Source organism: Heloderma suspectum, chromosome 3 (genome assembly GCF_057233095.1).
Source record: "Heloderma suspectum isolate Gila_16-S chromosome 3, 16-S_ref, whole genome shotgun sequence".
Classification (NCBI taxonomy): Eukaryota; Metazoa; Chordata; class Lepidosauria; order Squamata; family Helodermatidae; genus Heloderma; species Heloderma suspectum.
Window position 1 is genome coordinate 138,782,742 of NC_139460.1, and position 25,385 is coordinate 138,808,126.

At 42.8% G+C, this 25,385-nt stretch overlaps 1 protein-coding gene across 4 annotated transcripts in view; it reads right to left on the reverse strand.

Moving 5' to 3' along the window:
• PCCA (propionyl-CoA carboxylase subunit alpha) overlaps positions 1 to 25,385 on the reverse strand; it is a 343,861-nt gene that overhangs the window by 291,227 nt on the left and 27,249 nt on the right. For all 4 annotated transcript variants that reach the window (XM_084844685.1, XM_084844684.1, XM_084844686.1 and 1 more), the window contains 2 exons: positions 22,167 to 22,214; positions 22,009 to 22,077 (listed from right to left, as the gene is read on the reverse strand). In XM_084844685.1, coding sequence (XP_084700811.1) covers positions 22,009 to 22,077; positions 22,167 to 22,214 — 117 coding nt within the window. The remainder of the gene's footprint in view (positions 1 to 22,008; positions 22,078 to 22,166; positions 22,215 to 25,385) is intronic.

Consider the following 25,385-nt stretch of genomic DNA (forward strand, 5'->3'; position numbering starts at 1 on the left):
GAATTGGGCCTGGAAGTGAACAGGCAGCCAGTGAAATTCTCTTAAGCCTGGCGAGATAGGATCTGTATGAGCAGCGCCAGTGAAAACTCTGACCGCAGCATTCTGCAGTAACTGAAGTTTCTGGACTGTATTCAGAGGCAGTACAATGTAAAACACATTGCACTAATCCAGACAGGATGCTATGTGGATAACTATTGCCATACTCTCTATCCTGGAGAATTCTGAGCTGGTATAAGGCTCTCCATGCTACAGAGGTCACTTGGGCCTTCAAAGACAAAGCTGGACCAAGGAGCATCCGCAGATTGCAAACCTGTTCCTTTAGGCACCCATTGAATAACATCTAGCTAAACTAGAAAACCATCTACCCATAGGACCTCCATTTTATCTGGATTTCAGTTTACTTGAGTTTACTGGCCATCATCCAGCCTATTGCTGAATCCAGGCACCAGTTCAGCACTTCCACAGCCTCACCTGACAATTGGTTCTGTCCTTATTAAATAGTCATTTTCACTTTAAGTTTCAATATAAATTGCGTGTCCATTTTAAACCAAAACAAAATAACGGCAGCAAACAGAAAACACCATTCCACTAAGCAACACATGCATAATATTGATGTTAAAAACAACAACTTCACACCTCTGACATTGACATTTAAATGAACAATAAAAATGGCCTTTTCACAGTAGTTCTATGTACAGAGCTCATTTATACGAAATGTGTATTCTCATGCCCCCTTAGCATGCATGTGCGTTCATTATCACATACAAATTAAGCAACTTTCTCTTGTCCGTTCCCTTTTTGTAATTTCGGTCGTCTTCACAAAAGTTATCTTCTCACTGTTTGCAGACATGTGTTTGTGTGGTTCAACACATGAACTAGAAAATCATGCAAACAGCCAAGAAGCAATTTCTGTAATTATAGAAGCCCTTTTTCAGCCACTGCAGTTGCAGGAATTGCTCCCAGCCAAGTTGGATTGCCCTGCTCACACATTGGTATCCATGCAACCATATGCCAAAGGACTTGCAAGCACATGCCAAAGGACTTGTATGAAGCTATTTCTCAGAAAACAAGCCCCAAAAGCATAAATCTGAGGGGAAACTGTCAAAGGTATGTGCAGAGAAAGGTATATATGTCTGCATTATAGATAGGAGCATATTTTTAGTACCACACACTAACTAAATCCTTTTTCCTGTTAGCAATTAATTTTTTTCTGCCTGCTAAATAAAGTCACATTCCCTGCTGATGGCAAATGATTGGTTTACCTATAACTCCAGGGGGCTTAGCTATCAGTCCCTTTAAGAAGCTTTGACAGTTTCACCTGCTGGGCTCACAGCACCCATGGGAGGGCCTTACTTGCAGTTTTACTTCTGATGCTGCTGACCACTAATACTGACTCCATAGATAATGGATTTCAATAACAACCTCCTACAGGTTAACACTTTTGAGTAGCATCCATGATACTGCTTTAATTAAGTTAATACATGAAGGTCACAGTTTGGTAGGAAGTTTTTAATAAATTTGGCAGTGCTTACAATAATAAAAAATTGTGTGTGCTTATCTGTACAGTAGCTCCGAGATACGTTTACCTACAGATGTGATCCAGTCTGCTTGTGGATTTATCAAATATTTCAATTTCTTTTTAAAAAGTGAAGTCCGTTTATTACTTCTGCTTCCTAAGAACATGCACATTTCTAACTGATAGTTGCAGAACAGATATGAAATGTATGTTTCTGAGCATGCTGGGCACAGAATGGGTTTACCTGGTCCAGGAAACAGACCACCTACCACCACTGAGGAGGGAATTTTTCTTCCATCTTTAGAGCATTTTGAAGGTGCAGAAGATTAATGCTTTGACTTGACCTCTGATGACAAATGTTTAATATGAAACAGCTTGCAAAAACACATGAAATACTTTCTATTTTTAAAGACATAATTTATAAGAGCATTTTCCGAAGTAGTAGAAAACAGGGGAAACAGCCATTTATTTTGTTAAGCTATTAGACTTAAAATGAGCAGAAGTTGAAGGAGGCCTCACATGGTCATTTTTCCTCTAGCAATGTACTTTCAGAGAATGTATGTACTAAAAAAGGGTTGCTTTCTTCACCCACTTTAAAAGTTTAATGTTACCAGAAAGCGTATATACAAAATTTAATTAGGAAGGTATTTCACCCGTCCCCTCAAAATCCAAAACCTTGACAGACAGTACAGAGGGTAGTAAGAAACCAGCATGGGAGCTATTTAATACATTCTTGATTAACTCGTTCCCTGTCCGCTTCTCCCACAGACATGTACTAGCATGTCATAATCGTCAAAATTCCCATCATCCCCACAGCTAACACACAAGCTCCCTGATTAGTGCGCAACTCCCAGACGAGCCATTGCTAATGCTAAATAATTCCCTTCAGCCTCCTGCTACTATACCACAGGCTCCCCAATTAAACATAATGTCGCTGATTAGCCATATTAGTCTGGACAAATTTCTGCCAGGGATTCTATTCTACTTATTCTCATCAAAAATGGGAAAGGGGGGGAGGGGTAACAGCCAAAATACAATACAGTGGTTTATTTAAAATCAAAGTCAGCATAAGGATTTGGCAATAAAGCTTAATAATGGTAACATGGTATAGAAAGAAACAAAGTTGTCTCCTTAAAAAGTAGATTTTAATTTCTGTGTGAATCAGCATTTTTTCTACATTCGCTGTTGATAAACCCTCATCATTCAATACCACGTTTGAAAGTCTGATACACTTCTAATAGCTTTAATATAACACTGCCTGACCCATAACCATGTACACTGGTTTTCCCAAGGGCAACCTTCATGGACAAATTCCTTCCATGATATCCATGGTTCACTGTTATCAGCACCAATATTAACCACAATGAACATGAACCAGAGCTCATTTGTAACCCAAGAATTAAAATCGCTTACAAATCCTGGGTTAGGAACTAACCCTGGTTCTTGTTAACCATAGTTTGTCATTATGTCTACACCAATATTAAGCATAATTAAATGTGGCAGGAGAACAGTGAAGGGATTCATACACAAGAGAACAGAAGCCATGAAGAAGAAATGCAAAATTCCATAGTTTATTTCCAATAATTTAACCATGGATACAAGGATGGAAGTAATTAATCTCTAACCACACCACTAAGACCCTGGAACCAAAGATTTGACCAGTTATTACAAGATAATGTGACATTTTACTTACCCTGTTTCGTTAGTCCCTGTATCCTTATCCCATAGTCCCTGTACAAGATTCCCAACAATCAGGCCAACTAATATTCTTCTACCTTAATAACAGCAGCACTCCTTAATATTTCATAATTGGCCTTTCTTCAGTAATTAGAAGAGGTAGTCTGTGCCATCACAGCAGCTCACCCAGTAGAGCATGTATCTGTTCATACATGGACAACATGGGTGGCCCGCAGTCACATTACTCATAAATCAGCCAGAAATGTACAAAGTCAGTAAAAATCTATTAATATATTTACAAAAGAAACTTGACTAAAGCAATAGCAACTAAGTAAAAAACAAAATCAAAACTGCATTGCTGGCTGGAGAGCACTTCTTGCCTTTGTTCTTTTTTCCCTTCTGTCTAATTCCCTTCTTTTACAGGAATAAGGCTGTAATCCTGTACACACTTACCTGGGAGTATATCTGATTGAACTCAGTAGAGATGCACAGGATTGTGCTGTAAATCTTTTTATTGGGCTTAGGCTCTCCCCTTCCTTGGCTGCTACTTCCAGAAGGAAACAGGGCCATTTAGCCTTCCTAAATCACAGCCAGCCAGCCCCTTAATAGGCTCTTCTCTCTAGCAGAGCAAGCCTTTCTATGTCACAGTGAGCATACTTTTTAACCAAATTTACAGGAGACATTAAAAAGTAAGCCATTTATAACCAAAACATAATCCTGCCACTAAGCATTGCTTTAATTAATAGTATTAGAATTGCCAGGGCCCAATTCTCCACATTCAAGAAGAACTTATATTATAACTTTGGCTAGTGGTTACAGAAGTTTCAGGCAAAGTGGGATGTATTTGTTTTATATGAAAATGAATAGAAAAAAACAAAATGAATGTGAAACATGAAAAAAAAATTGCACACCCCCCCATGTAGAACTGTAGAAGAGACCCCCTGTATTCTGATATAAACCAACAGTGCCATCTAGAGTGTCTGCAAAGCAGGACTCCTGCTGGGAAACAAATATATTTAGTTTTATCTCCAAACCATTTTCCCAGTTTATTTTTTTTTTAAGTAGCTCAACTGGTCTGAACTGGCCAGTTCTTTTGTAATGGAAGTTCAAAACCATTAAGAAAGTGCAACTGCACTCTAACCAAATTTCTGAATGGCTTCCTTGAACACTTACATAAAAAATGGACCTTACTTCACCATTGGTCCAAAGTACATTTTGCCTCAGGAAGGGTCTACCAACTCTCAAACTCCCATAAATACGTGGAGCCCTTTGGGAGCCACATGCTCTGAAACCTAAGACACTGCTCAAGCAGAAAGAGAAGTTTTGAGATGTCCTAGCAGCCGGGTTCATATCTGAAATTCCTATGGGCTGAATTCAGTATTGCAACATTCTAAATTTTTTGAGGAATTATCAGAGCCTCCTTCTGCCACCTGCCAGACCAGTATATTTTTGCAGCATCACAAACAAACAAGGGACATCAAGCACTGATACCGAATGTAGGTGGTGACTCTTGAGTGTTGACTGAAGTGGAGGCAAAACAGGGCCACTGAGAAACAAGAGGGAGGTATCAGCATACTTGGGGGAACCCCAAAGCTAGCACAAGTTCAAAAAACCTTTTTTAAAACCCCATTTCCATTCCATGCCTACTAAGTATGCTCAGTCCTCTCTGGGACACAGCCCAATGAGCATACGCAGTAGGTATAAAATGTTGAGTGTCAGTGGGAAAAGAAAAACAGAAAAGGGTGGTGGGGGTGAAGTGGCCTGTTTAAGGAATCGTGAACAGGAGCACTCCTGTAGGAGGCAAGAATACGCTACTACATTTTGTTGCAGTTTCTACTTGTATGGGACTACACTGGTCCAGAGTAAAATTACACCCTGAAATAAGAGCAATATCAGGCCCTCACAGTAAAGCTAGTCTTGGAAGCAGGTTTGTCTTTTATAGTTGTCTAGGGAGATCTGTGGCGGCACAATTTCTCCTACTATTATACTATAGCAAGGGGTATTCTCTGTCCTCTCTTGCAACTGCCCTGAAATGAATCTGGAAATCCAAGCTGCAACATGCACAAATATTTAAAATTGTTTTTAAAATGTATATTAATGACCCACATATTCAACCAAGATGTCCTTTTTAAGAGCTTTAAGATACATTTATAATTCAGTGGTTCTAAGTGTTTCACTAAATGCATGGGCAGAAAGTAGCTAATGATGCAAGGCATCAATATTTGTTGAGTAAATATATGTTTCACCCTATAGCACACCTTTTTTTAGCAGTTTACCCTAGATGCTGTTTCTTATTGGCAAATGACTACAAGTGAACAATTAGAATACACAACAGTTAAGAAAAAAAACCATGAAATTTTGATAAGCTCTTCCCAGAGGTCCTCTCACCTTTATCTACACTAATGCATTCCATCTTAATTTACCTGATCATTAGCTTCCAGTTTGTTCAGCTGGAAACCAAAAACAAACACTAATTACTTTGACATCACAAAGTCATAGCTGTCCTAACCACCTCCCCAGACAGCAGGGATAAATTATAAAGGGTAGGCATGATAATATCTTGATAAATGATGCGTCACATCCCCTCTTTGTCAATCATCCATGAGGGCTCACACAAGATACCACTCAATCTCATTACTGAATCCTAGGGCTAGGAAGACAATACACACCAGGAGTCATATTTCAAACAGCAGGCCACCATGATAAGATACAACTCAGTAGATGGTTGATAAATTCCCATTGGCTTTTTGTTGTAGCATAACCGACAAATACTTATACTTCTAAGAAGTATGCAGGCAGGGAGGAGACAGGACACACTGAAAGCCACACATTATTCCTTGGACAAATATGTAACATTCGGCAAATAAGTAGAAAAGGCATCATCCCAAATTACAACAAAGTTTATATTAAAAAGACAACAATTTTGAAAGACAACCACCAAAGCTTAACATTGCCATAGCCAGAGGTCGGCTTCTCACATATCCCCCCCAAAAGCAAAGAAAAGCCCAGGCAGTCATAAGTTCAGCGTTTTCCAGACTTTCTACCTCGAAGGAGCCCTTTCCGCTTGACTCATCTGCCAAGAGACCCCACATATCTGTATACTGCAGAAGATTCTGGGGTATGAACCCCAGAACACAGTTTATATGGGGCACTCTCAAGGTCTGTTTGGCTTCACCACTGCCCCATGTGAACTAAGAAAGTGACCTAAAACACACCCAATATTCTCCTGTGGCTTCACATTGCAGAGGAAGATTAGTAGTGGTGGTCATGCTGTCTTCCAGGAATATTTCCTTATCCAATATTATTAATCTTTTCATTGAGAAACCCCTGACAAGCCTCCCTGGAGAACAGTTTGAAAGCCACTGACCTAGATCATTAGGGGTTTTTTTTTTTTTTTTTAAAGAGAAAGAGAGAGAGAGGGGGGAGGGGAGCAGTCACTGGCCATGTTATTAAAAATGAAACAGTATGGTAATAATTTCCATCACTGATATTACACTACAAGTGGTAATTGCACTAATAAGAAGCTGAATATACACAGATTAATAAAGGCTTCCTTTAACAAGTTGCTCACGTTTTGCAAGCCCACCTAAAGACAATACTGTGCCCTTTGAAAAAAATAGTAGTTGATCTGATAGCTGGAGGGAGCAATCCTATGGCCGCTAGACAGAGGCTAGACAGCCATAGGATATGTTGTTTTCCAGGAACCAACATCCCCCCACTTCCACGTTGCCTCGGAGGCAGTGCAAAACAGCCCCATGCTCCACACTCGCAAGAGGAGCATGGAGCGGCCGAAAAGGGGCATGGCTGGCGACGTTCCAAGGCAAGGAGGGTGGAAGTCCTGTAAGACACATCCTATGTGTTGCACAGCAGCCTCCTTCCCCACTCCATGCTCCTGCGGTTAGACAGCCAAAATCGGCTGTCTAGCCAAAAATGCAAGGCAGGAGGAACGCGGAGGGAACGATCCCTTCCATGCTTCTCCTGCCCTGCTTTAGATAGGTGGTTGTCTCCAAGTTCAGAGGCGGCTGCCTATCTGGATAGGACTGCGCCCTTAAACACTGATAGGACAGACCAGGCTTCCATTGTTTCTTTGGACACCGAAAAGGCCTTTGACAAAATTACTGGAAATTTTTGCATCATCCTTCAACAAAAATTCCAAGGGCAATTTACATAAGAAAATACAAAAACAAATTAACATACAAATAATGCAAGTCAAAAATTATAACACACAAAAGACTAAACAGTACTAAAAACTTATATGCTGGATAAAAACAACCAGTAGAACTAAAATTGTCTAAAAGGCCTGGGAAAATTGCCTTTTAGGACAACAAAGTAGGTGCAAGGGAAATCTCTCTAGGAAACCATTCCATAATTGAGATACAACCACTGATAATGCCTTTTCCACCCATCTCACTTCAGCCACTAGGCACACCCGCAAAAGGCACTCTACTGAAGATCTTAATGTTTGGGTGGACACATAGACCCAGTTCACATGTAACAACTATCCATTGGTTGTTTAAACTAATAACAAGGCAGCAGGAGATGATAGTATCCCAGCTGAACTGTTTAAAATCTTACAAGATGATGCTGTCAAGGTGATGCATGCCATATGCCAGCAAATTTGGAAAACACAAGAATGGCCAACAGATTGGAAAAAACCAACTTATATCCCCATACCAAAAAAGGCAAGCACCAAAGAATGTTCAAACTATCGAACAGTGGCACTTATTTCATATGCCGGTAAGGTAATGCTCAAGATCTTGCAAGGTAGACTCCAGCAATTCATGGAACGAGAATTGCCAGATGTACAAGCTGGGTTTAGAAAAGGCAGAGGAACTAGAGACCAAATTGCCAATATCCGCTGGAGAATGGAGAAAGCCAGGGAGTTTCAGAAATACATCTATTTCTGTTTAATGGACTATTCTAAAGCCTTTGACTGTGTGGATCATCACAAATTGTGGCAAGTTCTTGGTGGTATGGGGATACCAAGTCATCTTGTCTGCCTCCTGAGAAATCTGTATAACAACCAAGTAGCAACGGTAAGAACAGACCACAGAACAACGGACTGGTTTAAGATTGGGAAAGGAGTACGGCAGGGTTGTATACTCTCACCCTACCTATTCAATCTGTACGCAGAACTAGGGGTGGACGAAAGGCACTTACCTGTCCTCGAAGGACATTCGCGGTGGGGGGGAGGCGCTTCGCTGCTCCCCCCGCGAAGTTCCAGCCGGGGGGGGAGGCTTCCCGCCTCGGCCCGGCCGAAATTCAGGCCGGGGGGGAGACTTCCCGCCTCGCCCGGCCGCGAACGCGAAAGTTAAAAAAAAAAAAAAAGTCCCCTGATAGGCTACGTGACGATTCACGTAGCCTATCACGGCTAGATCTGCAAAGTCAGCCGTGATAGGCTACGTCAATCGTCACGTAGCCTATCACGGGTGACTTTAAAAGAAAAAAAAAGCGCGTACCCTAATGGCGGCCCCCATAGGGAGCCGCCATTCGCGTTCCTTATTTAGTCGCTGTAGTCTACGTAAATGTTTACGTAGACTACGGCGAAAATAAGGGCAACACAAATAGCGTTGCCCTTATTTTCGCCGTAGTCTACGTAAACATTTACGTAGACTACAGCGACCAAATAAGGAACGGGAATGGCGGCTCCCTATGGGGGCCGCCATTATCCGTACAAACTTTTTTTTTTTTTTAAAGTCACCCGTGATAGGCTACGTGACGATTGACGTAGCCTATCACGGCTGACTTTGCAAATCTAGCCGTGATAGGCTACGTGAATCGTCACGTAGCCTATCAGGGGACGTTTTTTTTCTTTTTTCTTTTATTACAATGGCGGCGGCGGCAGCCAGTCGAAAGACCGGCTGCCGCTCCCGCCCCGCTCGAACACCCGCCGAACCGCCGGCCGGACCCGCCGCCGGGAGGGACATTCGGCGAAGGTAAGTCCCGTCCCGGGGGGGGGTGCGGGGGGCGGGGGTGTGCGGAGGATTTCTCCCCGAAACTTGTTCGGGGGGCCGAACACGTTGGCGCTCGGCCCCCCGAAGTTTCAGGGAGAAATTCTCCGCCAACCCTACGCAGAACACATCATGCGACGTGCTGGGCTTGATGAATCCAAGGCTGGAGTTAAAATCGCTGGAAGAAACATTAACAATCTCCGATATGCAGATGACACCACTTTGATGGCTGAAAGCGAGGAGGAGCTGGGGAACCTCATGACGAAGGTGAAAGAAGAAAGTGCAAAAGCTGGGTTGCAGTTAAACCTCAAAAAAACCAAGATTATGGCAACCAGCTGGATTGATAACTGGCAAATAGAGGGAGAAAACGTGGAGGCGGTGACAGACTTTGTCTTTCTAGGCACAAAGATTACTGCAGACGCTGAATGCAGCCAGGAAATCAGAAGACGTTTACTTCTTGGGGAGGACAGCAATGACAAATCTTGATAAAATACTGAAGAGCAGAGACATCACACTGACAACAAAGGTCCACATAGTTCAAGCAATGGTATTCCCCGTAGTAACCTATGGCTGCGAGAGCTGGACCATAAGGAAGGCTGAGCGAAGGAAGATAAATGCTTCTGAACTGTGGTGTTGGAGGAAAATTCTGAGTGCCTTGGACTGCAAGAAGATCAAACCAGTCCATACTCCAGGAAATAAAGCTAGACTGCTCACTTGAGGGAAAGATATTAAAGGCAAAACTGAAGTACTTTGTCCACATCATGAGAAGACAGGATACCCTGGAGAAGATGCTGATGCTAGGGAAAGTGGAAGGCAAAAGGAAGAGGGGCTGACCAAGGGCAAGATGGATGGATGATATTCTGGAGGTGACGGACTCGACCTTGGGGGAGCTGGGGGTGGCGATGGCCGACAGGAAGCTCTGGCGTGGGCTGGTCCATGAAGTCACGAAGAGTTGGAAGCGACTGAACGAATAAACAACAACAAAGTCAGAACTGCATGGCAGCAAGCGAGTAAGCATGCTGCCTCCCAACTTCTTGCTGTTTCTGCTTTGGCAAACAACTGAGGAATTCCATGTCTGCACCCAGAACTTTAGGTTGCTGAGGGAGAAACAACCCATAGTTTTAACTCATGGTTTCTCCCTCGAAAACCCAGAGTGCTGAGTTCACATGACACAGAGTATAACCCAGGAATGGGGCATTCATGGATTATTTACCAAGGCAGAAATGACAAGCAGTCAAGAGGCAGCAGGCTCACTCCCACACAGCCCCAACTACCCATGGTTTTAAACAACCCATGGGTAATCATTATGTGCAAACCGGGCTATTCAGAGAGAGGCTAGCCTTCAAGTATCTCAATTACTCTGGGGGAAGAAACAATCTACTACAGTGATGAGATGCATTTACACTGTCCCATTCTCATAAAATCAGGAAAAACAGGGCAATGAATAGGCATCATATGGCTAGTTCAGAAGCCATCAGAAGCATAGCCAAGAAATAATTCCTGGGCAGGCTCACAGTCCATGGCAAATATTTAATCGAACATCTAACAAGTCAGAGATTAAAAGTTATAGCCAAGATGTTTCATATGATGTGTATGTGTGCTAAAGCAGAACTAAGGCTCACCATGGCTCATTCATATTGCACTAAAGCTTAGTGTGATGGCAAACATAGCCAACTTCAGCAGATTCTCATCTTGAAACGTTTCTATTTAGGTTTGTTACTTATTAATTTGATTTGATTTGTACCCTGCCTTTCTACGAAATAAAATGGCACTCAAGGTTCCTTCACTCACTAGAATTATAGCTTATCAATGAATGATCTTAAAAGTATACATTAATGCTATAAAAGGAATTACTCTAGCTATTATATGCAAAGACATCTCAAGGGGGAAGAGGACAAACTGAAAGGGGAGGACTTTACCTCTTTGTCAACATGGTGATTCCAGCCACATAGTACTATTCATTCCCCCCACATAAAATAAAAATTGGGCACATGAAAATGAAAATAAAGGCCTCAATTTTTCAGAGAAAGATTTTTTTGACTATTTCAAAGATATGCAAATAAGATGGCATGCCTCAGTCTAGTCCAGACAGTACATTCTGCTTCCACTTCCATGTTCTAGTTCTTGCCAGGGCTGGTTGTCAAAACATTAGCTATTTAAGCTTCGCTTTGAAAAACTGCACCAGGAGCCAACAAACAGGACTTGGAAGGAACTAAAAGAGTTTCCACCAACAGCTGCTACGAAGGAGAAGTTGATAAGAATGAATATTCCAAAACATGGCTATAAATTAAGAAACCCCAAGTTGATTTTATTATCACATTTGTATCTCACCCTTCCTCCAAGGAATGCAGGGTGACATGGGATTTGTCCCATTCTACCTCAGAAGAACCACCCTGTAATGCAAGTTAAACCAAGTGATGGTAGCCGGCCCAAGGTCACCTGATAAATTTTGTGTTTAAGCAGACATTTCTTCACCTGGGGGAAGGAGAGCGTAGAATCGTAGAATAGTAGGGTTGGAAGGGGCCTACAAGACCATTGAGTCCAACCCCCTGCTCAATGCAGGAATCTAAGTCAGAGCATCCCTGACAGGTGGCTGTCCAGCCTCATCTTGAATGCCTCCAGTGTGAGAGAGCCCACCACCTCCCGAGGTCATTGGTTCCATTGTCATATTTGCTTTAACAGTCAGGAAATTTTTCTTGATGTTCAGCTGGAACCTGGCTTCCTGTAACTTGAGCCCATTATTCCATGTCCTGCATTCTGGGCTGGACAACCTTTCAAGTACTTGAAGAGTGCTATCATATCTCCCCTCAGTCTTCTCTTCCCAAGCCTAAACATGCCCAGTTCTTTCAGTCTCTCCTCAAGGGCTTTGTTTCCAGTCCCCTGATCATCTTCGTTGCCCTCTTCTGAACCCTCTCCAGTTTGTCTGCATCCTTCTTAAAGTGCGGTGCCCAGAACTGGACACAGTACTCCAGATGAGGCCTAACCAGTGCTAAGTAGAGGGGAGCTAGTACTTCCTGGGATTTGGAAGCTATACTTTTATTAATGCAGCCCCAAACAGCATTTGCCTTTTTTGTAGCCACATCACATTGTCGGCTCATATTCAGCTTCTGATCTACAACAATTCCAAGATCCTTCTCGCTTGTAGTGTTGTTGAGCCACGTATCCCACATCTTGTAACTGTGCACTTGGTTTCTTTTTCCTAGGTGCAGAACTTGGCATTTATCCCTATTAAATGTCATTCTGCTATTTTCTGCCCAGCGCTCCAGTCTATCAAGATCACTTTGAATTTTAATTTTGTTTCTGTCTTCCAAGGTATTGGCTATCCCGCCCAATTCTGTGTCATCTGCACATTTGATAAGCATTCCCTGCACCTCCTCCTCCAAGTCATTAATACAAATGTTGAAGAGCACTGGGCCCAGGACTGAGCCCTGCGGTACCCCGCTCGTTACCTCTCCCCAGTTTGAGAAGATCCCATTGATAAGCACTCTTTGAGTCCGATTATGTAGCCAACTGTGGATCCACCGGATCGTTGTTTCATCTAGCCCACTTAGAGCTAGTTTGCTCATCAGGATATCATGGGGCACTTTGTCGAAAGCTTTGCTGAAGTCGAGGTTTATGATGTCCACAGCATTCCCACAGTCCGCAAGGGAGGTTACTTGATCAAAAAATGAGATCAGATTCGTCTGGCAGGATTTGTTCTCGACAAATCCATGTTGGCTTCAAGTAATCACTGCATTGTTTTCAAGATGATCAACTAAAAGCAGCATTCAAGACAGCTCTGCTGAAGCCGACTTCACATCTTGCTTGTAGATAAAGTATGGTGCTAAGTAGCTGCAGTACAGGTTTCAGCAATGGGTACCTGTCTCATGAATGCAATGGAAATAGACATAACCCTAGTGGAATGTGGGACCCACAGAGGTAGCACCTTGTATCTCTTAACATTAAGAGATTGCTTTAATCCCTCAGCCACCAAGAATAATGCTGCATAGCGAGGTTGTTTCCTTTAATAGAGTTGCCATAAGCAACAAAGAGCAATTAAAAAAATACTTAGTTCTGACCACAGAGCAGGCCAGAGCACAAGAAAGGTCCAGAGAGTACAATGCCAGTTTACCAGCACAATTCACAGAAGGTGGGAGGGACCACTGGTAAGATCACCCCCTTTGAGAAATGTGAAATTAAAGAAACAACTTCAGGTTTCCAATGAGAATCTAACAGTAGAACTATCTTATTGTTAAAGAATTGCAGATTAGACTGGTCTCTGTGAAGCAGCATGAATTTACTTACACAATAGGCTGATGTGAAGGCTGCTAGAAGAATGACCTTGTATAACAACCAATACAAATCTCAGGGACTCAAAAGGGGTGTTTTTTTTCATTAGAGAAGCCAATACTAGCCACAGGGGACCACATGGCAAGAGGTGAGGCAGTATATTAGCCAATGTGCAAAGAAATCACTTGACCATGGAATAAGTAAAGACAGAGACTATCATTCGCAGAGAGAACAGGTAGTTTAAGACATATTCCAGTGGTGCAATATACCTCTGGAAAGCCCAGGTAAAGAACCTTTTCAGTTTGGAAGCACAAGATATGCATGTAAAGGGCTTGTAAATATGGAGCTGAACCTCAAGAATTGGGATTCCTGGAGCAACCCAGCACATAGATGATGCAATGTGGAGTATTCAACAACTGGGAGATTAGTTTGTCCTGATAGGAAGCAGACATGCATGTCCTCGGCAAGGAGGAACTTGAGATACCTCTGCTGGAATGGCCTACTGGGAGTGATGAGAACACAAGTGGCCTGGTCATACTATCTTCCCAAATAACTTTGGGATAAGGGGAAACAGAGGGAAGATGTAGCAAATTTAGGAAGCCTGTGGAATAGCTAACCCACCCACCAGAGCAGGGGTGAGGAGCCTTTTTCTCCATGGCAGACTGCATTCCCACAAGGGTAGTGTGTTAGAGGCCACATTCCCACAGTGGACAGGGTCAGAGCCAAAAGTGGGCATGGCCACCCCCAATCTCACACACATATCAATCCATCCACCCACTCACACAACCCATTCAGTGTCTTTCACTCACAGACACACACACACACACACACACACACACACACACAGGATCTCCGCAAATTGACTGAGATACCCAAAGAATGTTACTGAGCATGGGAAAGGGAGGAAGGGGACAGTGCTCCTATGCTTCCAGAACTTCTTAGAAGGTCCCACCTGTGGTCTGGGCTCAAGTGCTTTTCCATATGTGAGACTACACAGAACCCACAAAGACATGGGGTCAGGGAGAGTGCTCTCCTATTTCAAATCAAGCTCACTGAGATGATTTCTACAATACACTGCTGTCATTTCCACTTAATAAGCACGAGCATCTATACTCAATTAGGTCTGGGTGATTCCTGATAATTTTTCTGAAGGAAATGCTCCACACATACACAAAACACTCTTGTTCTCTCTCTCTCTCTCTCTCAATCCCTCCCCTCCTGCCCCCGCAAGAAATAGCTAACCACATCAGATCATGCTTCTACCTGTATTATAATGCAACTACTTTCACATGGAATTACACACACACACACACACACACACACTCACTCACTCCTAATTCCACACTGGACTTACACTGAACTGTGCAACTATTCCTAGGAACAGAGAAGCCATATACCTTTCTCTTCTGCTGTTCATTATTTATACACTTCTTAACACACATGGGTGCAATCCAGCCAAAGTTAAACACATCAGACCCACTAATTTCAGTGGTTTCAGAAAAAAAGCTAAGCAATAGGACAGTTCCCAATTTTACTATGCGATGCGGGTGTTTTTCTGTATAGAAGGTACAATCTGCAATCCTACTTGGATTTCAATTGTTTAAAAGTTAGGTAACAGCTGAAATCCTCACTAGGATGACATATGTGGTTAGAATGAAACTTCATTGAGGTAAACACTAATAACCTTTTACTCAACCAAATCCCTTTCCCGTGGGATTTTTCTAGTCATTTATACTTCATTACGGTCTAAGGCTATAGAGTCCCTGCTGTGTCAAAAATGCCAAATAAAATTATCCTTCATTCACTGCTTTATGCTATAACTTCGTTTGTTCCCATCCAATTAGTGTTAGCCTGTTCTTTATTTATTATTAAAAAATTAACTACATGTATGGAAGGCATTAAAAAAAGTTAAAAGTCATAGTCACACTACCAAAGTTATATTCATGGCTGAGGAAGCACTTTCATCCTGAAGATGCTATTTTTACAGAACACAAAACTTAAAGACTAAAGCATCTGCTGTTTCGCAGCCTACAAAAAAGTGGAATATTTTAAGATTCAAGCGTAAGACAACTTAATTTTGCCGAGCTTTAAATACATTTTAAAAATCCAGGCGAATTCATTTCCAGTATAACAAAATTTGTACATAATAAGCCAAATTCCAGAGAATCCTGGATTATCATTCATGAGAAGCGTGCTCACGCACACTGCCCAACTGCTGCCATTTGGTTTTTTCCACCAGACTGAGTGACTAACCAAACCAAAAACTCACCAGGAAGCAAAAGCTAACCATTACATCTGAACCAGGTCTTCTGGTTTGTCACTCCCATAACAAGCCAGAATCTGAAAGCAGAGCTTATAGTTGGTGTCCAATTCCTGGCTTGTTTGGGAGCATTAAACCAGGAGACAAGTTGGACATAACACCAAGCTTTTCCTTACTGGTGCGTTTCTGGTTTAGCTGCTCCCACTGGTTGGAGAGAGCCAAGCAAGAACAATCAGGCAACTCTGTACTATTGTGCAGAGTTATTATGTAGCTTTGTTTGCCAAGGATTGTTTTGTCAGCTTTACTTTTTAATAACTTTCTTATAGAATTCTCAGTTACTGGTTAAACTGTGTTAATGTCAACTGTGGCAAAACAGTTGGTAAACTATGAACTGCCTTTTAGAAGTGGAAAACCTGGGATTATACAGATTGGATTGTTAATATTTAGCATACAGTGAAGATTGAATCTGTTTCCCGCCTCCCAGCTGAACAGAGCAGAGCAGAGCAAGCTGCTCCAGCTGGTCCAGGGACTACAGAAGCAGGCAAGCTCCCAGAGAGCGAGCGAACAGAGCGAGCGGACAGGGGGAGCAAACAGGAGTTGGCCAGGGGAGTTGGCCAGGGGAGGTCAAGGGGGAGGCCCCTAACATTTTTTAAAATTATTTTTATTTTTTATTTTAACTAACTTTTTTCCATTTATTTGTCTTGTAACACACACTTTCACACCAGTGGGACTCTGCTTTTAACCTCTCCTGAGTAGAGGAGCAGGCACAGGCTAGTCTAGAACAATCACAAACCTAGACACAAAAAGGGAAAAGAGGCTATGGAAGGACAAGACTCTCCAGTGGTGGTGACCTGCAAGGTGTGTGCAATGTTTGTTTTCTTGCCTGAGAACAACATGGCCTACACCTGCAACAAGTGCAAGTTGATCACGCTGCTGGAGGAAAAAGTAAGTGGACTGGAGCGGCGACTGTCGACCCTCTGGGGAATAAGAGAACACGAAGAGTTCTTGGACAGAATGGGGGAACTACAGCAGCAAAGGGCAGACCAGAAGCTTGAAGAGCAACAGTAAGATGAGGCAATGGGAAATGCTGAGGTGAAGAAAAATGGAATAGAGGATACTCCTTGGAAAAGGGTGACAGTTAGGAGAAGAAGAACTAGACGCCACTCTGCACCAGTGGAAGCAGTGGAGCTGTGGAACCGATTCCAGGTACTTGCGGATGAGACTGGAGGACAGCCTGCAGAGGAAGAATCACAGGGGAACCTGCATGAGAGTGAGCAAGAGGCTAAAGGTCAGTCAAACAGAGGCGATGAAACCCAGGCCTACAAGAAGAAGAAGAGAAGAGTGGTAGTAGTGGGAGACTCCTTGCTGCATGGGATCGAGACCCAAGTATGTCGCGAAGACCCATGGACTTGCCAGGTATGTTGTCTCCCGGGAGGACAGATTAGAGACGTGACTGAAAGGTTGCCTGCACTCATAAAGCCCACTGACAGGTATCCCTTTCTTCTCATCCATGTGGGAACAAATGATACCGCCAAGCGGAGCTACGAAGAGATCACGTCAGACTTTGAAGCTTTGGGAAGGAAACTCAAGAACTTTGGGGCCCAGATAGTTTTCTCATCCATCCTTCCAGTAGTTAGAAGAGGGACAGAAAGGGAACGAAAAATACTCTGGGTGAATGACTGGCTACGAAGGTGGTGCCGACAAGAGAGATTTGGATTCTGGGACCACGGGCTATACTTCCTGGAAGATGGGCCGTTGGCTAGGGATGGGTTGCACCTCACAAAGGATGGGAAGACTGTGTTTGGCCACAGCATGAAGAACTTCATCAGGAGGGCTTGAAACTGAATCCTACGGGGAAGGGAGATGTAATGTTGGGGGTAACAATGGACATAGGCGCACGCACTGCAATGGAGAGAACAGCTCTGATACCGCCCAATAATAGTCTTCAGACACATGTAGGAAGAAAGCCAGACTATGAAGCACATGGTCTTCGATGTCTATATACTAATGCCCAGAGTATGGGAAACAAACAGAACGAACATGAACTCTTAATACAAGAGGGAAATTATGACCTGATAGGTATAACTGAGACTTGGTGGGATGACTCTCATGACTGGAATACAGCAATTGAAGGATATAACTTGTTCAAAAAGAACAGGAGGAACAGAAAGGGAGGTGGGGTTGCACTGTATGTGAAAAATACATATCTCTGCACAGAAATACAGGAGGAGGAGCTTGGTAGCCCCATCGAGAGCATCTGGGTTGAAATAAATGGAGCAAAGAATAAAAGGAACCTGGTGGTCGGAGTCTACTACCGGCCACCCAATCAAGGAGAAGACAAGGATGAAACTTTTGAAAAGCAAATAGCCAATGTTTTAAGGAAGCATGATGTAGTAGTAATGGGGGACTTCAATTTCCCCGACATTTGTTGGGAGGCAAATTCTGCAAAACATGGCCCCTCCAGGAAATTCCTGACTTGTGTGGCGGATAACTTCCTCCTACAGAAAGTAGAGGAAGGAACTAGAGGATCGGCTATCCTTGACTTGATCCTAAGCAACAGAGATGACTTAGTGGATAAAGTAGCAGTTACAGGAACTCTGGGGGAAAGCGACCATGTTGTACTTCAGTTCTTGGTTCTAAGGGAAGCAAAAGCCGAGTGTAGTCAAACGCATACCCTGGATTTTAGGAAAGCTGATTTTCATAAACTCAGAACAATGATCAGTAAGGTCCCATGGCAAGCGATGCTAGCGAGAAAAGGAGTCCAAGATGGGTGGGAGCTTTTAAAAAAGGAAATTCTCAAGGCACAATCACAAGCAATTCCAACAAGAAGAAAAGGTGGAAGACAACAGAAGAAGCCCATGTGGCTTCACAAAAAGCTTAGGGATGACCTGAAAACAAAAAAGGACACATGTAGGAAGTGGAAAGAAGGCCAAGTAACAAAGGAAGAGTACAGGCAGATAGCACAGAATTGCAGGGATGGTGTCAGGAAGGCTAAAGCTGAGAATGAGCTGAGGTTAGCAAGGGATGTTAAAAACAACAAAAAGGCTTTCTTCAGCTACGTGCATAGTAAAAGGCAGAGGAAAGAAATGGTGGTTCAGCTTTTAAATAAGGATGGAAAAATGATAACAGACGACAAAGAAAAGGCAGAGGTGCTCAATTCCTACTTTGGCTCAGTCCTCTCCCAAAAGAGGGTCTATGACCCCCCTGGCAAAGGCGAAGTACAGGCTGAAGGGGCAGGATTGCAGCTGGAGATCGACAGGCATATGGTCAAGGAACACCTCATTACTTTGAATGAGTTCAAATCTCCAGGGCCAGATGAACTGCATCCTAGAGTCATAAAGGAACTGGCAGAAGAACTCTCAAAACTGCTGTCTATTCTCTTTGAGAAATCATGGAGGACGGGGGAAGTGCCAGATGACTGGAGGAAGGCTAACGTTGTCCCTATCTTCAAAAAGGGTAAAAAGGAGGAACCTGGGAACTACAGACCAGTCAGTCTGACATCAATCCCTGGGAAAATTCTGGAGCAGATCATAAAGCAATCCATCTGGAAGCACCTTGACAACAATGCAGTGATTACTCAAAGCCAACATGGATTTGTCAAAAACAAGTCCTGCCAGACAAATCTGATCTCATTTTTTGATCAAGTCACCTCCCTTGTAGACCGTGGGAATGCTGTAGACATCATATACCTCGACTTCAGCAAAGCTTTCGACAAAGTGCCCCATGATATCCTGATGAGCAAACTAGCTCTAAGTGGGCTAGATGAAACAACGATCCGGTGGATCCACAGTTGGCTACAGAATCGGACTCAAAGAGTGCTTATCAATGGGACCTTCTCAAACTGGGGAGAGGTAACGAATGGGGTACCGCAGGGCTCAGTCCTGGGCCCAGTGCTCTTCAACATTTTTATTAATGTCTTGGAGGAGGAGGTGCAGGGAATGCTGATCAAATTTGCAGATGACACAAAATTGGGAGGGATGGCTAATACTTTGGAAGACAGAAACAAAATTCAAAGTGATCTGGATAGACTGGAGCGCTGGGCAGAAAACAACAGAATGACATTTAATAGGGACAAATGCCAAGTTCTGCACCTAGGAAAAAGAAACCAAATGCACAGTTACAAGATGGGGGATACGTGGCTCAACCACACTACAAGCGAGAAGGATCTTGGAATTGTTGTCGATCACAAGCTGAATATGAGCCAACAATGTGATGTGGCTGCAAAAAAGGCAAATGCTCTTTTGGGCTGCATTCATAGAAGCATTGCTTCCAAATCCCGGGAAGTACTAGTTCCCCTCTACTCAGCACTGGTTAGGCCTCATCTGGAGTACTGTGTCCAGTTCTGGGCACCACACTTTAAGAAGGATGCAGACAAACTGGAGAGGGTTCAGAGGAGGGCAACGAAGATTATCAGGGGACTGGAAACAAAGCCCTATGAAGACAGACTGAAAGAACTGGGCATGTTTAGCCTTGAGAAGAGAAGACTGAGGGGAGATATGATAGCACTCTTCAAGTACTTGAAAGGTTGTCACAGAGAAGAAGGCCAGCATCTCTTCTTGATCATCCCAGAGTGCAGGACACGGAATAATGGGCTCAAGTTACAGGAAGCCAGATTCCCGCTGAACATCAGGAAAAACTTCCTGACTGTAAGAGCAATACGACAATGGAACATATTACCTGGGGAGGTGGTGGGTTCTCCCACACTGGAGGCCTTCAAGACGAGGCTGGACAGCCATTTGTCAGGGATGCTCTGACTTGGATTCCTGCATTGAGCAGGGGGTTGGACTCGATGGCCTTGTAGGCCCCTTCCAACCCTACTATTCTATGATTCTATGATTCTATACCTTCACTAGAACCAAAGGCTACATTTATTCTTCTTTCATTCTGCTGTCCATTGTGCTCAGATACACAGTGGTGTGTGTGTGTGTGTGTGCGTGCATGTGTGCACGCGCGCGTGTATACACATTGTTTCTTCTAGGCCCATTTGGGCCCAATTCTTACATTACTAGAATAGCATGGCTGCTGCTTCCCTAGGACTGAATTCCACACCACTTTGGTAATGCCAATTCAAGAAATCACAAATAATCATGCCAGTGTGCCACACCTTTTCTGGGGCCAGTGGCACTAGCATGGTAACTTTCCACATAATCTGATAATCCCATGCGATTCTTTCATCTAAGTGTTACCAAGGCAGTATCCAAGTCAGCTCCAGCAAAATCGCTGCCACACTGTTCCACTAATGTGTGATTCAAGCAATAGAAATGAGCAATTCCATTTTCAAGTACGTGTAAGATTACATGTGAAACACAAGCAATGTTATCACTGTAATTAGGAAATGCAAAAGAAAACAATCAGATGGTATACTAAAAACCACCATCAGCAGAACACTACAACAGTATCCTTCCCCTTCCTCAAGCACTCCCGAAGTAACAGATTCCTAACAGCTTCTCAGAACCTATATGACAAACCGTTTCTAATGAAATACAATAGGTCACATGAAACAGCTACTGGGGCCTTGATCACATTGTCTATTGGCATACATTCAAAGAGGTTTGGTAACTTCACTAGTTCAGAAACTAAATCCATGCAGCTTGACAAACTACCAAATCGTCATTCAACACTAGTTGGTGTTTAGTTTCTAAGTAGACAGAATTCAACACGAAATAAAACCTATTTCATAGTCCGTTAAACATCCATGAAGATATACTTTCCTTAATTACTCATGCCCTAATTTGGATTAATGGTTGGTTTTAGGATAAACAAACTTGCTACCCAGTATGGTTATGTATTCTTCTGCATTCCTTGAATACTGTTGATTTTGTAACATGTTTCCTGGTGCAGGAAGCTCTGACTCTGCCAGAGCTTATTAACCTAACTCAACAGTTTAGTGAGAATTTTTTTCCTGAATGTCATTGATTCTCTGGGGGGAATTACACAGTATGAGAGACTCAAATCTAACTATGTGCAGGGGCATATTCCATATATAGAACTGCACAGAGACCACAAAGAAGTATGGAACTTCTATGGCACTAGCTGTCCAGTAAGCACTGGATCCAAGTCTTAACATGGGAAGAAAAAACACAGTATTAATATTGCTATTAGCATGGTAGAATATTCTACCTCGTTTCTATTGTTCCAATCAAGTTTTTAATCAAATGTACTTTTAAAAATGTATTTAATTTTACAAGAAAACCTATCAAGTGATATTTTTGGTTTCATTTAGGAACATGTCATTAAAAGATACTCTAATATGAAACCATTACTTTAATGTTTCAATCTGACTGGCCAATGATGGCAACTAGTAAGACATTTTACAAGACAAGAAAAGTACTTACCGCATTGGAATCAACATCGCTGTGTATAGCAACTGTTTTAATTCCCATCTTCTTGCATGTTTTAATTACCTATGAGGAGGTGGGAGGAGAAAAGGTGTTTGAAAATAACAATAAAAGGGATTAAATAGAAAAATTACATTTTTTAAAGTTATACTTACCCTACACGCAATTTCTCCTCTGTTGGCAATAAGAAGCTTCTCAAAAGTCTGAAGGAAGAGGGGAAAGGGAAAAACAGTCCTAAGAATATAATATAAATATTTCAGTACTTACACATACATTTTGCCTCATCCAAAGAGTTGGAGGGCTTGGCAAAGGAGTCACTAAGGATGCAATCCTATGCACGTTTAGACAGAAAAAAGTCCTACAATTCCCAGCATGCCCCCAGCAAACCATGGCTGGCTGGGGATTGCTGGGAGTTGTAGGACTTTTTTCTGTCTAAACATGGGGTTTACACAATCCATACACAGGATTGTGCCTTAAACGTATTAAAATGGCTTTTATTTGGAGTTTTGCCACATACATGTAAAGCTCCTAAGCATACATAGCACTGATCTCTTAATCACTGTTAAGATATTGGTAGTAGGTTGTAGGCTTGTGCACTCTGTCCCAGCAGCCTCTCCTGCCTTAAGCATGGTTAAGAGATACACTGGCAACATACCGTGGCCTGATGACATAGCCAAGGAGCTTGCAGTCATATGACCAACCATGTGCCCTCTTGATCCCTATCCCTCATGGCTAATTAAAGCTGCTGTGCCCAGGGTGTGGTTATTACCTTGTTGTGTGAGGGAGTGGTGTCTGCTGCTTTGAAGGAGGCTCTGGTGTGACCACTCCTGAAGAGTGAACCCAAGGATTTGTGACAACTATCGCCCAGTCGTGAACACCCCATTTTGGGGTAAGGTGATTGAGAGGGTTGTAGTAGGACCAACTTCAGGCATTCTTGGATGAAACTGATTATCTAGACCCTTTCCAGTCTGGGTTCAGGCCCGATTTTGGGACCAAATTGACCTTGGTTGCCCTATTAGATGACCTTTATCAAGAGAGGGATAGAGAGAATGCAACCTTCCCCCTCTTACTCGATCCCTCTGTGGCTTTTGATACCATCAATCATGTTATCCTTTTACATCAGTTTCATGGGATGGGTATCGGGGCACTGTACTTCAGTGGTTCTGTTCCTACCCATGGGGTCGATCTCAGAGAGTGGTATTGGGGAAGTGCACCTCGGCCCCTGGCACTCAAGCTATGGTGTTCCGCAGGGCCCTATTTTATCCCCAATGCTATTCAGCATCTATATGAAGTCACTGGAAGCAGTCATCTGGGGATTTGGAGTGAGGTGTCATCAGTATGCAGATGACACCCAGTTCTATTTCCCCATAACATCTGAATCAAGTGTGGCCATGCAGGCTCTGGATGCCATGGTGGGCTGGATGAGGGCCAATAAACTGAACTTGGATCCTGGCCAAATGGAAACACTGTGGGTGGGTGGATCACAGGACCGAGAAGCAACTGCCTGTTTGGGATGGGGTTATATTCCCCCTGAAGGAACAGGTACATAGTTTGGGGATACTCCTGGATTCATCTTTGTCACTTGAGGCTCAGATAGATTCAATGGCTTCAGCTGGTGCACCAAAAACAGCCTTTCTTGGACCGTGGTAACTGAGCCAGTGTGGTACAGGAACTGGTAACCTCAAGGTTAGATTACTGTAATGTGCTCTATATGGGGCGACCTTTGGGCTTGGTGCAGAAGCTGCAGCTGGTGCAGAATGCAGTGGCGAAACTGCTAACTGGAGCCTCCTTCCGACAGCTAGTTACACCCTTGCTAAAACAACTCCACTAGCTGCCAATAAGCTACTGGGCAAGTTCAAGTTTATATGTTGTTGCTAACAGAAAAAGCCCTAAACAACTTAGGACCAGGTTACCTTGGGGATTGTCTCACTCCTTATGTCCCTGCCCAATCTCTGCAATCATTAGAGGGAGCACTTCTGAGGATGCCACATGCTCCAGAGGTTCGCCTCAGGAGCACATGTAGTAGAGCATTTAGTTTTGCAATACCCATCCTCTGGAACACTTTACCAATTGATATTAAACAAGCCCCCACAGTTCTGATGTTCAGATGTCTGCTTAAAACTCATCTCTTTAGAGAGGCTTTCCCTGAAGTGTGACCCTGCCAGCTATGGTGTAGCATGCAGCAGTGTATGCAGTTTTATTGCTGATAAATTGTATTGGGTTGCTTTTATTGTTATATTTATGGTTGTTTTTATGCCACTGTATTTGTAGAAAGTGGTATATAAATCTGAATAATAAAATAAAAAACAGCATATACTGTAAACAGCCAGGTTCCCCTTTCACTAGGAATCTTAATCAACTTTACACTCTGGTTAGCATGACCCCTGGTTAATGTTGGTGCAGATGCATCCCTCAACCACAATTAAAGCTGGAAAGTTGAACTCACTGCAGGAACAGAGCATACAAGATCCCACTACATGCTTCTGATCTCTTAAACACTGTTATGGTTTTAGCCCCATTATGCAGGCAGTAGCCCCAAATTGGCAGTAGAACAATCCAGGGCAACACACCATTCCAGTCTGGCCAAATTGGTTTCATTTTTTGTTGTAGAAAGTAACATCAGTGCACTTTTGCTGGCTTTTCTTTGTGTATACATAAGCCTAAACACTGTCAAGCTGTAAAGGAAGATGGCTGAAGGTACACTATTTTATATAAGGTGAGTAACAGAGGTACCTGTCTCCTGAATTGTGTTCTACTATATGTACATACAAAGGAAACATAAAAGCACAAACAAGTTAGTTACTTCACTAAAGAAATCACCTAAGTAATTCATTGTATCCAATACCATTGAGATTTTTTTTTCCAAATATATCAATGCTAAACAGTATTTCAGAGGACTGATTAAACCCTACTAGCTGGCAGTCTGCATGTAGATTTTACAATAATTCTCTGAAATTCTCCTTCACCTTAATATATTTCATTTATGAACTACTCTTCCCTCACATCTCTGAAGCCAGAATAGCAGCAGGAGCAGTGCAACAAAACAAATTAGGATTAAACCAGGATACCAAATTCAAATGCAACAACAAACCGTAGTTAATGCAAGCTGAGATTCCATAGTTAATGCAAGCTGACAAACCAACTTCAACCCATGGCTTACCATCATAATTTGTTGGCCTTAAACAAACTCATGGATACCAAGACTGGGTGGAGTTAGACATAAGCAAACCAGAGTTAAGTTAAACAAACAATGGTTTAATGTTATGTCTGACCCAAACCACTGTATTGATACCATAAGCTAATCAGTTGCTGAAGATGAAAACAATGGGTTGGATCCAAAATTTCCATTCCATTCATAGAAAACTTATCTTCCA